Here is an 18,816-nt window from a genome sequence, read left to right as displayed (position 1 = left end):
CTCTGAATTACAATCCCCATCCAGTCCCCATACACATTGTGTATATATATATTATATATATATATATATATATATATATATATATATATATATATATTCATACAGTATATATTTATATATATATTTATGGGATATATATAATATATATTCAAACAATATTTATGTATATATATATATATATATATATATATATAGCCCCATGGGATTTCTGGTAGATGTGGATGAGTGTTTAATAATGCTTCTAATACCATATATATATATATACAAACGTATGATTAGAACTTGCAGGAATCAGCAGTGTGAAGTGATGACACAGGTATAACGGATGAGACATTTCTAGAAAAACAGGCTCAGTAAAATGGATGTTGAACAATAATGGAATAAGGAAATCCTGATGTAATTACTTTTATTATGATGTTGTTAATAAATAAATTAGAGGAGGAAAACAGGTTAGAATAGTCAGGTGAGAAAAACAAAGCTCTGATTGCACTACATACTCAACATGGCCCATGGAGAAATACGGTCAAGGGGCTCACTTCCAATTTAGTGATGTGGGCATCTGCCTAGTGATGTCTTTATATCAGATAGTCAGTGTTCCTTAAGTAAGAAGTAAAGTTACATATGCTTTCAAGACCTCAGAGGTCCCTCCTTCAGTTTACATCCAGAGAAGGAATTGCTTTAAAACCCTGGCCCTGTAGAAGGTGTGGTAAAAAAAAATGTTTTGGACTATCTTCTGGGACCAATATGACAATATGCTTTTTTTGCACCAGAAAGAAATTGACAACCAGCAGACTCTTAACATGGCCGTCATTTTCCTAAACCCTACCGTAGCACATGTCACCAACACTGGCACAATCATTTCATTCTCATGGCAGAATACTGATGCACGCCGCACACTCTATCCCGCTGATTGCTGCTAGTCACTGAGTATACCACTTTCCAAAATAACTTTGGTCCCTCTACACTTACTACACCCCCCTACAAAGCAGGTCCCCTCTTTCCCTTTCTTCCACCCCCCATCCCTCTGCCGTTTTCAATCTACCGGTTCCCATTCTCATCTACTTGTTTATACCTATGGATCCCTGTAGAATGATTATTTGGGCAAAAATGTATCCAGATCCCTAACACAGTGGGTGGGGAATCTGATAATCTGATTGGACGAGAAGGAGCAGGCTAGGGTCAGGCTACCCAGTCATGTTATTTATTTGAGAACGGAGATCTGTCACCTGACTCGCGTCATGGAGTGCTGGGTAGAGCCCTTCTTGCCTGATCAAGTCTGGAACCGGTTTTGAGAGTAACTTCATGAATCAAGGTCAATGTTTTTGCCCTGGGCTATGGAGATTAAGTCATGCATTTGAACCCAAACAGCTTTCTGATCCTACACGTCAATGATTGGAGAAATCTACTAAAAAAAAACTTGTTCCTGCGCAGAATAAAACCCATGTATATTATTATTGTCATGTATTCCCGCAAGACTCAAAATATAACATATAAGAGACGTGGAATTTATATAATGATTAACATAACCTTTAGTTCAAATCATAATGGAATTTCCATCGGCTTCTTGGAGTTTTGAACCGGCCAAAAGACAACAAAAGAGTTTAAGCCAATACGGGACTGCCCACATTTTTCACATTTTGTAGTTACGCTTATATTTGAACATTGTTTCTCTTTTTTGTTTTTCAAAAAACATTTGGTGATTTCAATCTATGTTTCTATGGGCAGCCTGCATGTTTTACTAAGCAAACCTCCGCATGAGAATAAAATGAGCAAAAATAACAATAATCTATACCTAAGCACTGTGAAATTTGCACATATATATATATATATATATATATATATATATGTGATCTTCATTTAAGCTGATCTTAGAGGTATTTAGAGGTAATGTAAGGAAGTTTTATTTTACTGAGACGCTGGTAGATAAGTGGAACAGTCTCCCAGCAGAAGTGGTAGAGGTTAATGCAATGAAGGAATTTAAACACACATGGGGCAGACATAAAGCTATCCTGAATCTAAGACGAGACCAAAGACTGATTAACATCTGAGTCTTTATATCAGGGAAAATGGGCAGATTAGATGGGCCGAATGGGTCTTATCTACCACCAAGTTCTGTTCTATATTCCATTACCATCTCTTTAAATCTGCAGCTATTGTGACCTCAACAGAAGGGAGCACCTGAGGTTTCCTTTGCTCACATTATAGCCTCAGAGATAAGAATAAGTTGATCTGGGATGATTGTAAACTAAATTGTACAATGTAACAAACGCGTGACACTATGTGCTTACTACTAGAGTGCCGCTCACATGGTGTTCTGGGAACCTTGCCAACACTTTAAACACACTCAGATTGGCCGTTACGCTCACACACCCTAGAAAAATGAACGTCATTCATGTAATTGAAAAAAGTCATTGCAAAGGTTGTTTGTGTTTTTATCAGGAAACAAAAGAAGGGAGCACTTCTAGAGCAATCTCACAAATTCTGAGAAATCACGTTCTGTACAGAGAGCTTAACATAAAAATGCTTCTTTTTAACATGCAATAAACATGTTAGAGCCATTGTCGGGTAGTAAACACTGCTCTCAGTGCAGCATATGGTCCACAGGGAATACGCTGGAGTTTTGTATTGGAAAGCAGCCCAGTGAAATATATTAGCCAGCAACCACGGCTATAATAATGAAATGGATACTCCAGCCATTGTATGCGCTTTAATGCTGAGTGTCCCCATTACATTTTCATTTGTGTCCCTGTCGGAAATGCAAGGAGCGACTCTGCAGAACCCTGCCATATGCGTTTGCCTTTTTTTCCCACCAAATAGGCTTGCTGGAGAAGTATACTTTGCTCATGCGGAGAAAGCGCTTCCATAGATTTCAATAGGAGAACTTTCCTGTCACTGATTGGCTGCTTCAAGCAGCCTTAAGAGGTGAAAAACAGGACTATGGAGGGGATATATAAGTGTATGTGATCATGGATATCTATGCATAAGTGTATGTGATCATGGATGTCTATGTATAAGTGTATGTGAGCATGGATATCTATGTATAAGTGTATGTGATCATGGATATCTATGCATAAGTGTATGTGATCATGGATGTCTATGTATAAGTGTATGTGAGCATGGATATCTATGTATAAGTGTATGTGATCATGGATATCTATGTATAAGTGTATGTGATCATGGATATCTATGTATAATTGTATGTGATCATGGATATCTATGTATAAGTGTATGTGATCATGACTGTCTATGTATAAGTGTTTGTGAGCATGGATTTCTATGTTTAAGTGTGTGTGAGCATGGATTTCTATGTTTAAGTGTGTGTGAGTATGGATTTCTATGTCTAAGTGTGTGTGTGTATGGGAGTGTATGCTTAACTGTGTGTGAGCATGGATGTAGATGTGTTTGTGTGAGCATGTATCTGTAACTGGTGTGAGATAAAGATTGTGTTAGTAAGAGTGGTGTGAGAGGGAGTGTGTGCTAGAATGAGTGTGCATGTGTGTTAGAATGTGTAAATTTGTATAAGACTGTTTACATATGTGTCAGATTGTATGTTGGTGGTGGGGCAAGGGGCAAAGATGGCACAGATAAGGTGTATGTGGGCACTAACAATCTGGAGCAAAGGTGGGACATAAATTTCATAGTTTAATGAAGGTCCAAGGCAGCTACTTTGGGAATTTAAGTGTATTCATGTCATACACTAACGGTTGCCCTGAGTACCACTTTCTGTTTACAAATATGTAAACATTCTCTATTCTAGTCTATAGTCTAAGAGTAGTGGGAGTTGTAGCCCACGGCATAGCAAGGGTTACTTCTAACAGGCAGGTGGGCTTTTTAAGTCTATTATATTGAAACAGGAGAATTATGTATCCATTATTTTATTCTATAGCACTAATTAGCTGCTAATAAATTACATTATGCACTAATTAACTGCGAATACGTTACATTCCCTTACCCCAGCGTAAGGTGTGGATAAACTATTAGCACCTAACACTATTCACGTGTTCCTAGACTATTGTATTATTTGCATGGAATTAAAAGCAGAAAACTCCAAACATTGTTTGCCTTTTCAATGGTTTTCCAGAAAGGTTCTGTTCAATGGGACTTTTCTCTTCAAAATAGCAAATTCATCACTGTTAGCCGTAGGTCTAAACCTGCCTATTATTTCTAACAGATAATGCGTTCGCTTTCAACTAGATGAGCAACAATGGCCAGTAAACATTTTGTGTGCTTTGGCAGGGTAGTTCTTCAAAGTAAAAATACAAAGCTCATCTATAAAATCCCTGTTGCCAGATGGTACTGAAGCATCGGCAGGGGAGGGCTGGCAGCCTAAGGCCTGGGGGGCAAGTCTAGTCAACTGGCCCATTGCACCATCAAAGCGGCTGCGAGCGACATTGAAAGCGGCCGTCGTGCGGCAGTCACTCCACCAGCGCCTAATGAAATGAAAGTGGCCGGCGTGCACACACCGCATGCCTCAGCTCTTCATCACACCCCTTTTAAGACGTGGGAAGAGGAGCTGAGGCATGGCCGTTGGGTCTGACAGACGCATGATGCAGGGGCGTACCTAGAGTATTTGGCACCTGTGGCAGACCCTGTATGTGGCACCCCCCCACACATACACACACACACACTTTAAAACTGCAGTTTCTATGGTTAGGCACACATTGACAGGGGTACAGCAAAATTGTTATCATTATATACTTAGGGATTATGCAGCACCACCGTCAATGTGTACCTAGACATTGAGCCAGACACTGACAGCCCCTATCACTATATACTAAGCCAAACATTGATGTGGTGTAGGCTTACCACTTTAGTGACTGGCATAGTATATAGTAGGGATGCACCGAAATGAAAATTCTGGACTGAAACTAAAAATTCAGCATTCACTTGGCCAAAACTGGAAAAAAAAACAAAAAAAACTTTAAAATACTTTATTAAAAGTAACACCAAAATTAGACAAAAAAATCAACAACAATATTAACATATATATATATATATATATATATATATATATATATATATATATATATATATATATATACACGTATATATAACAACAATCACAATCCTATCATGCCCAGGTTCTAGCATGTGCTGGCTGGCTTAGCATGATAGGAGTGTGATTGCTGTCTGCAATTTTATATATATATATAAATATATATATATATATTAATACTGTCATTGAATTATTCTGTCCAATAAAAGTGTTAACACACCGAAGTTGGACCAAAAAATAATTTATAACAGCAATCACACTCCTATCATGCCTAGGCAGCCACTACATGCTGGAATCTGGGCATGAAAGGAATGTGATTACGGACTCCCTATGCCAAGCTATCCCCCAACACTTACACATCCATGCTATCTGAAACCCTCATTCACAAACATTCAGCATAACACCCATCACTCTCACACACTTTCATTCAGCATAACACCCATCACTCTCACACACTTACATTCAGCATAACACACATCACTCTCATATACTTACATTCAGCATAACACCCATCACTCTCACACACTTACATTCAGCATAACACCCATCACTCTCACACACTTACATTCAGCATAACACCCATCACTCTCACACACTTACATTCAGCATAACACCCATCACTCTCACACACTTACTAATCCACTCTCTCCTACCTTTTCTTCTTTCACTCTCACTTTTCCTCCTCTTCTTCTTCTTCTTCTTCCTGTCCTGTGCACTGAGCGTGGAAGACGGTGGGCGTGGCTTCAGTGTTGTGCGCCGGGATTTTACATCAAGTCCCGGCGCACAGCCACAGTTGCTGCGCGCATCGTTTCTGAAGGCGTGCCGGCATGGTGGCACCCCTCAGATGAGCGGCAGCCGGGGCGGACCCCCCCGCCAGGTACGCATGACGGCCGCACTCAATCCTGCTCGCGGCCGCTTAGTTTTTAACTTTGCGGCCGCAACCGCATTGAATGTCGTCCGTCCGGCCCACCGGCCCGGATTTAGGGCGGCCTGGGGGGCAATTGCCCCCCTGCCCCCGGCCCAGCCCGCCCCTGAGCATCGGTATAATTTACGTGATGATGTTTAGGGCTAGACACATGTTTCTACTTTCTTAAAACCCTCTTCTACATTCCTTTCCTTCTAATTTTGCCTTTTACTGTTATCTTATGGTCAAAAAGAAATTCCCCAGCTCCCCTCTCCCTAAATGCACCCAAATCTTATAAGATGTAAACCCAAATTAGTTACTTTTTCCAAATCCTATATCCTAAACATTGTCTTATTATATTAACTAATGGTCCAATCAGAATAAAGATTGCTATCGTGATAAGACCACTTATAAAACACTGTCTTCTTTTAAAGGTGATGTTCCACTTAGACAAAACATTGATTGAGGTGTCTACTATGTTGAGCAAAGCATTCCGTTAAAATTATGAATCGTGTCTAGCATTTCTACTTCTTTGAAACCCTAAGCCTCTAGCGTAGCACATTTCGTTTTTATCCCCCTGTTGATTCCCAATCTAAAAAGAATTTAGCACAGTGTACGTACAGACAAATGCGTCTCCTCGTTACATTGGCTGTACTGTTCTCTTGGTCAATTGGCTGTACTGCAAGTCTTTGCTATGAACACCAGAGTAATTTAAACAATCCCATAGTTAAAACATGATCTACCTTCATGCATTACTACTGAATGTTCCTTCCAAGAAAAAAGTGGCAATTATACATAGGCTGTTTCCGATGAATTATGATAGGAAGTATATTCAGCGTGAATTAACAGTAATTTGTGAATTGAGATAATTTGATTGAGATAAAACAATAAGGAGGCTCATAACGCCAAATTAGGGACCAGATCCTTTTCACAGGAATGATACCTTCTCAACGGGTATGGCGTCAACGTTCAATGGGTCTATTAAGTAAATATTTCATTTTATTTTGTGTAGTCCAGATTCGCTAGGAATAATTAGGTTTACATATTCAATCAGATGATTAATCCACAAAAAATGAATGAACCAATGGATAATGAATATTTCAAGTTTCACGTTGGTTTTCCTTTGTTTTGTGGGGGTCTCTTCTCTTTTTTGCAGGTACTTATGAATGCACCAAGTAAGCTAAATTCAATAAAAATAAAGTGTGAATGAATCCGAATCCATAAGTCTTGTTTTAATGTCAGAATTGAACACACCGTGCAAACATTCTTAGGGCCGAGTGAAAATGCGACCCCCCTAGGCTAATGATTTCTCCAAAAGCAAAATTGAAGGTATTGGTCCGGGCTACCTTATAAAAAAAACACTTGGGAAGTTTGGGTTTGTTATTCACAAGAAGCAATGTCTGATTTGAACAACGACTCGAACAAAAGAGACCTGAGATTAAGAATTGTTGCCTTGCATAAAGCTGGAAAGAGTTACAAAAATATCTCTAAAAAGCATTGTTCCACCTGTATAAACTGTTTGTAGACAGATGTATAGTAAAACAATTTCCTTTTCTTTCTTTTTTTTTTAGATGTTCTTAGTTATGTACCATAGAAGAAAAACACACAATTCCCTGCAGCATAACAACAGATTCCTTAGCGGGGGGGGGGGGGTTGGTGTTGGCTACACGTATGTTACTACAGTAAGGCAGAGGTGGCGGCCCTGCCGTCCAATCCAAATACTTCAAGAGTCGCTGCATGTATGTAAACATCACATGACTGGGTGACTTCTGACCTATTGTAACAAATCACTTGAATAGAAGCCTGGATTTCCTGTGGGAATAACACATTGTGCCAACTAAATGGAATTTCATTATAAACATTTTAGAAAAAAAAAAAAAAAGAATCTTGAACTGCCTTCATGCAGAGAAATCAGTGTTGTTATTTTTTTAGCTCATCAGAACATCCTGATTTCTTCTATTTTCGCTTTTTTGCCACATTAAAATGTTTCAGATCATCTAATTTTAATATAAGACAAAGACAACATCAGAACAACAAAATGCAGCCTTTAAATGATCATTTCACTTATCGAAGGTAAAGTTGATCAAACCCTATATCACACATATGAAAAAGTAATTGCCCCCTAAACCTAATAACTGGTTGTGCCACCCTTGGCGACAACAACTGCAATGAAACGTTTGTCTTTTATATCGCTGTGGAGGAAAATTGGCCGCACTTTTTGGCAGAATTGTTTTAATTTAGCCATATTTGTGGGTTTTCGAATTTGAACTGCTTTTCTAAGCATCTCAATCCACTCCAGAACCCTCAGCCATTCAGAGATGGCCCCGGTTGTGTGCTTTGGATCATTGTCCCGCTGCATAACCCAACAGCGCATTAGCCTTGGGTCACAAACTGATGGCCGGGCACTCTCCTTCAGGATTTTCTGACAAACCCTATGGCATACAGGATACGTCTTTGATCCTCAAGGACCAGTTTTTTTACTAAAACTAATGGTCAATCATAACCCATAAAACCAAAATGTCCCTCCTGAAATGTTGAGAGGTATGCTTTCTAGTTAGTATGATTACCTCATCTAAGGGGAGATTAGTGGAAAACATGACAAAACTAGCCTATTCTATCAGTTTCCTGCCCTGGAGTTCTCTTCCTTCTTATTACCCTATCCTTACCAAGGCTGCCTGAACCAATCAACAACAACCAGCAATATAGCAGGAGAGAGATAACTTAACTGGGAAGAATAATCATGCAGATCACACGAACAGGAAGTTAACATGTAAAGGTTAACATCTGTAAACATGGATGGATTTCTAGCGTATTTTATTTATTATTTGATTGACTACTTGTTTTTTTTAGTGTACTATGAATTAATTTTAATCTTTATTATGTGCTCCAATAAAGATAACCACACAGCATAGCTGACTTCGATTTGAAGACTATAAAGTTGGGCACAATCTCGGCCACAGGAAATGTAACAAGAGGCTTTACATGCCAGCGAGGGCATATGACGCATGACTATCCACAAATATGTCCTGTAACTGAAATCCAAGTTACAGAACAGCTCGGTGTCGCTTAACATCCTACATGTAAGGACTGAACGGGACAATAAATAGTTGTGGAAACATGAGCCCACCCAGCACAGAACGCACTGAATGCATGTGATGCCTAGCGCATCGCTTACTGCCAGGGCTTGGGAAGCTGGCACCACTGCAAGAATTCTACGTCATTCAAACTGAAACCCAAGAATGCCAGAACATTTACCCCGGGAGGGGACCTGCCACCCTCTTAAAGAGAGCGTTACAGCAAACAAAATGTTTATCTGAGATGTTTATGTGGGTAGGAAATATGCTGAGGAGCTAAGGGGAAAATTTATACTAAAAATAATTGAACTGGTTCTTCAGAAGACACGCATGTACTGGAAAGAAGCCAGCGTGTGTTTGTAGTATTATTAAAAATAATAGACTTCTTTTTACGGAATTCCAACAGGCTCATCGAATAATTGATGATTGAGGGTAAATTTGAAACCACAAGCATACGACCCCTTGGAATAGACGGAACTGGAGATGTTTATCTCACATGGGTAAACAGCTCCATATTCAATGACTCCCTTTTGAACCTCTTATCAGGAACGACATAATAAGTGAGTTCCTATACTGCAAACCAAGTATTTTTAGAACTTATCTAAAAAATAACAATAAATAAACTTGGGAAGCCCAAATAGAAGAAGCATTACAGTTAACACTGTAGTCAGAGCTTGCCCTAAGGACACTAGCTAGCTAGGCATGCATTTGCTTGCTAACACAGGAAAAAGAACATGATGGGCACCCCTGTCCGCTAAGCTGTCTAGATAACCTCTGACTTTACCTACATAGTACGTTGGCCATCGCTCTGGTGGCTGGTAAATTCAATTACATCATCTCCATCATCTGCGAATGAGAGTCTAAAGCAGTGGCATCTTTTGGCTAAGCATTCCCATAGGGCTCGCCCAGCTGCCCCCAGTACTTAACTCTGCGACTGCTGTCTCCTATGCAGAAAATATATTGGGGTTATAGCCATTTACATTTCACCCTAACCTTCTATACAACATCCATGTAACCAGCTGTGCTAGAAGTGGTTGATCATGGCTTGAATAAGACCATGGCCCAGCTGCAGATCATAAGAGTTTATGTAAGATGTACTTCATGAAGACAATTCAGCATGATTGATAAAAAAAACGTTTCTCAAACTAAAGGCTACTGTATTTTACTTATAATAAACTCACCCATTTAAATTGTTGAGCTGGAACCTGTTGTGACCACTAGGTGTCACTGTAGCTTTAGGCAAGAGATAAAAACTGTTACTAAGGAAATATATAAAAAAAAATATTTTAAAAAAAAAGAAAAATAAAAAAAATTATATATATAGTAAGTCACAAGAAAACACAGATAAACAAGTTTTCAAGCTTATTTAATAATAGATATTAAAAAGTGATAAATTGTTTCTCTTATTTTGTGGGACTTGACATATCTTGAAATTATTCAAGATATTGGGTAATAAGGGCTTCTGTAGTTTGAAGCAGGATTGCTGAGTAAAATGCATGGGGATCAGTGTGGGTGCACAGAAAATATTTGCTTGACTCTTAGCATCTTAAATTAGAGGTTCAAAAACGGCAAATGCACTTCAGTAGGGTATGTCTAAAGTAGTCACTCAATGACCAGTACTTCCATATTAAATATTTTTTTTGTTTTATAGTAAAAAATCTTCATTCTAGGTGATGTAAAGGGGTTTATGTTTTCTGTAAAAAGAAGAAAAACGTGGGATGGAGGGATACTTCTATTACTCCAAGTAATAATAATAATAATTACATTAAAAAAAAATTATTTATATAGTTGACAGACTAAGACAAACTTTATGATACGACGATTCAGGTACATTATCACTATAGCACAGGGAAGCCTGTTAACATTCAGCCACTGGATTAGTTTGTCCAAATGGCAGATCCGTTGACCTAAACATTGACCAACACGCTTAGAGCACATTGCGGTACTGTGGAACACACCAAAAATGACTACATAAAGAGTCTATAATAGGAGCACAGAAAGGACCTTTTCAGGATGTAAATGCTGCCTTAAAGAGACACTTTACCCATCTACCCACTATACACTTTAACACATATAATAGCTTCTGCAGAATATCCCATATACATTTGCCCATTTCTCCACCCACTTGCTACTTTGTGTGCTCTGGAAAATTCATGGGGGGTATGTAACATGACCCCCCCCCCACCCACCCGGGCACTTACATATGGAAACTGCTCCCTTTTCAAAAAGAATGCTTTTCAGCTACTGATTGGCTACATCAAGCAGCCAATCAGTGGAGTCAATTGTCAGTCTACAGCGGAAGAGGGGGCTGCATATTAAAATACTGATAATGAGGCTGATTAGGACATTGTACTGTGCCTTTATGGGTTCGCTACTCTAGATACCCTGGTGGCTAGATGTGGAATTGCACAATTCTCTCCCCAGACTAAAAGGTGGAATGTTTCTTGTGACTGGACCATTTTTTCGGTTGCTATGGCCACAGAGACTGTATGCTGTTGTTAAGGGTTGTTATGCATCAGTTGTTCTTCATTATATTTATATCCATAAAAAAACAGCCCCCGAGCAACATCCACGCTTCTTATTATTAGTGGTGAAACATTTCTTCCACTCAGCTAATTAAGAAAGAACAAGAATACAAAATATGAATTAATACAATTAAAAATAAATCCATAGGAACAACGGCACTGACAATATGTTACCTTTTCCACTAACACTCCCCAGTGTATTTTAAAATTGTTCCTCAAAACGCAAAATGTAATCACGACAACACATAATACATTTGTTCATTATATATTTAAAACCTTAGAATCAGAAACATACATGGGCTCTTGGGGATGAATTTATATTCAAGAATCAATGAAAAGCCCCGAGGTCTGGACAGGGCCAGGTCCCGACACTGATTGAAGGGGCATTCTGCTGTTCCTTCAGGGTAGAATCACAGGGGCCTTAAAGTGCCAGGGAGGCCTCGTCATCATCAGTCCGGTCCGACAGGGCCCGTTACTAAAATGAATCCCACCAACAATCCATTTAATTAGTAGAATTCTAATGTCTCTTTTTAGACCCTCTGTTCTCTGTCTGTATTACTTGGAATTGGGATTTATACATATGCATTAAAACTAGACTTGTACATTCATATTCGCGACAACATGAACACAAATGTTGCATTTTCCTAGTTTAAATCGAATAATGAAGAAACGATTATGGTGGCAGATAAACTTACGCGATGACGCACAACGTGAAGAACCTTCGTTTCTTCGTGTTCGTATGTATACTTGGCTAGCCTATTAGTTAAGACAAAATCCCTAAATATCTCCTAGGTAATGTCATTGGTCCCTTCCCCTCATACAAGTCACTGCCTCTGTCTTAAGTCTTCCGTGGTATAGCAGGGGTTAATACCCAAATCCGTAGGATCGCGCCAGGATTTAAATGTCTGTAAGAGCAACTCTATTGGTCGCTGGCAAGGGGCTCGTCTGGCATCGACCAATGAAGAGCAGTTTAAATATAGAATATAGAAACAGAGGGGGTGATGTGAGAAAGGATGCTTTTTTGCTCGCCCCGGTAGCTGCACAGGTACTGGGAACATACACGGATGTTCAATGACCATAGTGAAACCTCATTCCTTCTATTTTTGTATTTGGGCCCCCGGGCGCCTGCATTAATAAATACTATAATTCATGTTAATTGTTTCTTTAGCCACTGGCTAGATAAGGGTGATTACAGAAGCAGTCAATCTTTAATTGTTGTAATATAATTATACATTTTATATAAGGAATAAGGTATAATTATACATTTTATATAAGGAAAAATAGTATATAGAATTTACAAGCAAATACCAGTATTTGTCACGGAAACACGGAATGGAAATGACATAATGTCCTGTTATCAGTTTTGCCTAGACCCAATTTATGTTTCAGGGGTTTCATGTTGCCCTATATTATACATTTATTAATAGTACTGGCTTTTATGGTTTGAATGTAGTGATTTTTGTCCGTGGAGTGGTAGGGCTGGGGGATATTGGATATTTCTAATTTAATTTATTATACATTTATTTATTATTTCCCCCCCCCCATTCCTTTTGTTTCCATTGCTGTATGCCTTGAGATCCATCTGGGGACCTCTCATAATATTTTAGATGCCAGTGATGCCTTGGTGACATCACTGGCCTTAATACATTTTATTTATTTTATATTTATCTTATTTATATTTAATGTTTCCTATATTTTTCTTGGAAGGTGGAAGTAAGCAAATGGTTGTTTAGACAATTAATTCCCTTTTTGTACTTTTTGTCACAATAACCAGGCCTGGACAATGGATGATAATGAATGAGCCACAGAAAATGTATTGAGAGAAAAAAAAAATAGCGTTTTAGGGATTACGGATATAAACATTTAATTCAGTTACTGGTTTACATTGAGCGCTAATACACTAATAATTGAACATAATGAGTGGAAAATACGCGTGTTCTTGATTCTATTTAGAGAATACACCAAGCTGTGGCCAGCAATGCTTATTAACATGCACTGCATGTGTTCTGCTCATCATACATGTTCCTAATGGTGATTCCATCAATGTAAACGATGGCATCATAGACAAAAGGGCTTCTGTAGGATAAGATTTATTAAGTGTTAACAATTAGGAGAGATGTTTTCCCCTGAAAAAAGGACTTTTATATAAAAGCCCTATATAATAAAAAGGAGCTTTTTTTTTAAATAAAAAGAATCTCCACTTTCTTATCTTTTCAATATCTTTAACTATTAATGCCTCTGTTCCGCCTGAATTCTACATTTTTTATATCTAAATCCAGCAATAAAACACCATTCCTAATATTATTGATTGCCCAACCCTTCCCAGAAACTCTCACCATGTCAAAATTTTGTCTCCTTTTTTTGGCATGTGAAACAAAATCAAGTATGTGATTAAATATTCAGTAGAAAGAATAAAATGACAAAACAAAAATAACATTTGACATAGATAAGAACCGTTCAACCTGTCTAGTCTGCTAATTTTTTTTCTGACACAGAGACTCAGACCTCCAATAATCCTAGGTCTTATCTTAGCTTCAGGATTTTTTATCCTATGCATGTTTAAATTCCCACACTATATCAGTTTTTACCACCTCTGCTGGGAGGCTGTTTCACTTCTCTGCCACCCTCTCTGTAAAGTAAAACTTCGCTAAGGTTTATTTGCTTAACATAGTCGAGTGGGCAATTAATGTTTTGTCTAAGTGGAACTGCACCTTTACGTTACCATTGACCTTTACAGAAATGCCCCCCAGCCCTGTCAGACTATCCAACAGGAGTATAAATGCCACAGACTGAAAAACACAGGTTTTGGAGACTCGGAGGCATCTTTTATATCCGGCACCAACAATTTACGCAGCACTTCTTACAGTTCATGCATTCAAAGCGTCTTTCAAAACTAGAACTGACAGTCTGAGACAAATCGATATATTAGGTAAAGAGGGGCTCTGCTCGCAAGCTTACACTCTAGAGGGGTGTATGGGTACCTTGGGCACTCCCCAGGCCTCACCCCCGAATATAATGTCATATCCCAACGCTCAGCATCTCAAGGACGCGCACCACTGGGAACAGCATGCTAAAGAACATAGGATCTGATGGCAATTAAGAACCATTTTGGCTATAAGGACTCAAACCTTAATTGTTTAGCTGTATGTCTGTCCCATGCATGTCTAAATTCCCTCACTGCCATAACCTCTTCTGCTGGGAAGCTATTCCACTTATCTAACACCCAAAACTTCCTTTTATTACGTTTAAGCCTCTGACTCTCCAGTTTTAGATTATGTCAAAATAAACTTCCCTCCTGTATTTCATTAAATCATTTTCTGTATCTAAATATTTCTATAGGTTCCTCCATAGTGAATGGACCAGCTGGGAGGGGGGGCAGAAACTTCCCTTGGAACTGGGCCAATGTGTAGCTTTACACCATTGAGTTTAATCACTCAATAACGCCAAATACAGTACATGAAAACATTATCAGAACAAGCATTGAGGTTCGAATTTCAAGAACAATATTCAGAATTCCAAGTTATGATATACCGCTTTTATGATTTATATGTAGAATGTTATAAATATGTATACTATATATATATATGTAATTGGCATAAACTTTACCCAGGACCAGTACTCCAAACCCAAATGTATTCCTGCTAATGTCAGCCTCCTCTCTTCCGCTTGATCTTCTGAAACTGTTTCCTCTTTCCCTTCTTCCAAAATATCTCCCGTGGGATTTTCGGCACTGTTTACGTCCATTACCAAAGGTCAAGTGATATGAGTGGGTTAAAATCGCCTAGATTTCTCACTGTAGAGAATCATTCCGTCTTGATGAAAATTGCTTTCGACAATGAAGACCCAGGGAAAACCTATTTACGCTGATCATGTTTGTATCTAATTTTACCTGCACAAGTTCTTGGAATGGCAGCTAATGCAGAAACATGAGACAGACAACAAGCACACTCTTTGCTTACAACTGACTCCTCAAGTATTCCGGTTCAGAAACTGGCTTCGGTTCATACACAATGCCCACCCTCGTAAAAAGCTACTACTAGCCAAGTAAAGCAAGCGAGCAATTACCCCCCTCTATGCTATTCCAAAGTTACATTTTTGCCCCAGTCCAAAAGACTTTTTTTTTCTTTTTCTTCTTTTTTTTTTGTATTTCTCTTGCAGTTCCACTTCCAACCACCAGGGTGTCCAGCATAACATGGAATAATTTTGCATTTAGAACATAAATAAATCCTTTCTGAACTTTCTAACGCATTTATTTTGATGAACATACATTGAACATGGCTCTATATAGTCTATTTGGTTTTGTCCCCAGGGTTAAAAGTTGCCAGCCCGCTCCTGTGTCCTTTCTGGTGACAGGGTTAAATTCTAAGATAACAGACCAGAATATTTCCTTTGGTTAAATAATGTATTAACATTCCAGTAGCAGTAATCTGGCACAGATTCAACATATTTACCTGAATACGTTAGAAAATAGTACCAGAAGGTGGACACATCTGTTCTCGGATCCAATCGAACTTAAAAAATATTAAAAAGGGTTCAGAAGGTCTATAAAACGCATCTGTTAAACTACTCTCTAAATCCTTGGTGAAAACATAAAAAAACTGTATTATTTTTGTACAAAAAGCAAGAAATACTATAAAGTGGCAAAATAGCAGATTTCACTAAAAGTTTACAAAATCATACATTTATTGCAGTGATATAGAATTCAACACTTTCTTGAAATTAAATAAATCTTTAATTAATTTATATGGGGGGATACTGTGTAGGGTCTTCACCCATTATAGCAGCCTCAAGCTCTGTCTGGGTACATAATTTTAACAAGTTATTTTACAGTAACTTTATTATTATTACCTTTTTATTTATTAAGTGCCAACATATTACCCAGCGCTGTACAAATTAAATAGGGCAGGTAATACATACATAACAAATATACCTGAATACATCTGGTGTTGAGAACCCTGCCCGTGAGCCGCCATCTAGCCTTATAATGCTTTTATACAAAGTTCCAGGAAGGAATGGAGAGCTTTTGAGCGCCCCACTGGAGAGCTTCCAATCTAAAGGAATAGTATGGGTAATTGAAAGGAAAGGAGGGATGACAAGAGGGAGTAGTAGTTCTCTTGTAGCAGTAATTAGGAGTACGTGGTTTCAGGATGCAGAAGAGGATGTATAAATAAAATGAGAGGTGGGTGGGTTAGTGCTTGGTGTCAGAAGGTGGCTAACACACAGCTTGGGATGTTACAGAAAGGCTACAAGAGGGGGAAGAGGGAGAGATAAATAAGAGAGTTTTGGCTAGAAAAATGGACGAGTTTATGGCTGTAGGAGGCCAGAGGGGGAGTTCCCGCAGATGTTGGCAGCGTTCCCACTGATGCCAGAGGAGTTCCCGCTGGCGCCCGCGGCGTTCCCACTGGCGCCGGAGGAGTTACCACTGACGTCGGGGGCGTTCCCGCTGATGTCATCGGAAAACACCTCCATTTAAAGGAAAAAATGGGCAGGGAGCGGGGCGTGTCAAGACCCCGCTCCCGCGACCCGGAGAACCAGAGGAACAGCGCTCACCCGGCAATCGGGTCAAACTCGGAGAGTTCCCAGGTATGCTGATTTGGCGGTCCAAATGGGGTTAAATACCCTTTTGATTCTTGCTAGGGCCTCTCTTGGTTTCAGATGGTGATCTGCAGAGGGTTTGTATCTTTTGTCATTAACCTTGGTAATATTCAATGATGGGATTGACACCTGAGATGGGGATATTTGGAAATACATTTTGCTGAACAATACCAAAAAGTCAAAACAGTATTATGAAGGTATGAAGAGATGACCAGGGATAAAGATCAGGGTTTCAGTGGATGTGATATAAACGGCTATTGTACAAACTGGAGAGAGGCTTAGGCAATATTGCTTGCACCTGGATTTAAAATCTCATTAAGCTCCTGTGAAATCCTTAAGGATCCGTGAAGTAGGGGATACATCACAAAAAATCCCCTATGTTATGAGGTTTTGGCACCGGCAGGGTTAAATCCCCGCTGGTGGACCATGATCAAGCTGTCAAATCTGACAACCTAGTCTTCCCTGACAGCCGGGGCCAAAATTTGTGGGCCCGAGCTGTCAGATCGAATGTAACGGTGCGCTAATAAAACTACAGCTAAACACGAGCACTGCAAAACTGTTAAAAATCCTCGCTCACAAAGGGTACAAAAAAACAAAACAGCCCGGTCCTTAAGGACCACCGGACAAAAAGTGTGCAAATCTTGTTACGTAAATTGAGTTTGTTTAATATAAAATACGGCATCTTCTATGTGCCTACTCTGGGATATGTTGTGCATCGTCATTTATTTCATGGGCAGTCTAGATGTATGTACAACCACATTTATTGGGGGGAAAGAATTCCCTTCTCTTTTATTCTTTCCTCCCTCTTCTTTTTCTTATCCTATTTGTCTTCCTTTTACTTTTTTAAGTTCTTTATAACGTCTATACATATACATATACTTACACACACGTTTATAGTGTATACCACAAGGCTGCTTTAAAATCATTTTGCCCATTGTGACTTGCTTGCTATAAGCAACCCAGATAAAGGAACTATCTATCCTTAGATGAATTAGGGGCAGGGGGGAGATGTCTATTAGACTTTGAGATCTTTTATATCTCTATCAATTTAAGAATACTGTTTCTCTAAGCAGATCAAAGCAAACCTCCGGACAGATCCCCTTGATACAAGCGTTAAATATTTATGTCAGAACTGTTTTGCATAGACTGCCATGTTTTCTTTATTTTACCTTTTAATTGTGTATTAAATTAGTGTAGAACTGTACACACAGTTTTAGAACTACTACTAATTTGACTAAAAAGTATCAGTATCAAGTTAAGACACCTCGTTGAGTTGCTTAGGTGAGGTTGTCTCAATTGCGAGTTTAGCCAAGACTCTGAATCACAAACCACGCTTTTTTCACCACCATTAACACCAATTAACAATTAGATGGCTCGTTAAATCTGGTCCATGGTATCTGTCCAGCTCCTGCTGTCAGAGAGGAGACCAGCCTGTCAAAATACAGCCTTCTCCATGCAAGAAAAACATCTCTGGTCAGGGTATCCAACCAGCAGTGAAGCCATTCAAATACCAGCTACTTGACAACTTGCCGTCGCCTGTGTATACAGATCTGATAACCGTGTATATCAAGCATACTTATAGCGTGTTTAAAGACAAATTGTCATTTAATCGATCCTTTATTTTTTGGATGCATGTCTGTCTAACACTTGTTTAAGTTGTTTGGACTCTCATGCTGTCACACTCTTGGCACTTAGACGGGGACACAGATTGGCTTTTATAGC

General features: G+C 39.0%; 1 protein-coding gene across 3 annotated transcripts in view; it reads right to left on the bottom strand.

Annotated features, from left to right (window-relative positions):
- Nucleotides 1-15,346, bottom strand: part of LPIN1 (lipin 1) — a 54,122-nt gene extending 38,776 nt beyond the window's left edge. For 2 of the 3 annotated variants that reach the window (XM_053459215.1, XM_053459219.1), the window contains exon 1: nucleotides 15,106-15,345. In XM_053459215.1, the coding sequence (XP_053315190.1) occupies nucleotides 15,106-15,243 (138 nt within the window). In that variant the 5' untranslated portion in view covers nucleotides 15,244-15,345. Of the gene's footprint in view, nucleotides 1-15,105 lie in introns of all 3 variants that reach the window. The other variant, XM_053459217.1, reaches the window with a different exon arrangement.
- Between the last annotated feature and the right edge of the window lie 3,470 nt (nucleotides 15,347-18,816).

The sequence above is a fragment of the Spea bombifrons genome, chromosome 3 (assembly GCF_027358695.1).
Source record: "Spea bombifrons isolate aSpeBom1 chromosome 3, aSpeBom1.2.pri, whole genome shotgun sequence".
NCBI lineage: Eukaryota > Metazoa > Chordata > Amphibia > Anura > Pelobatidae > Spea > Spea bombifrons.
The sequence above is the reverse complement of the archived record's forward strand: the minus strand, read 5'-3'. Positions and strand labels throughout refer to the sequence as shown.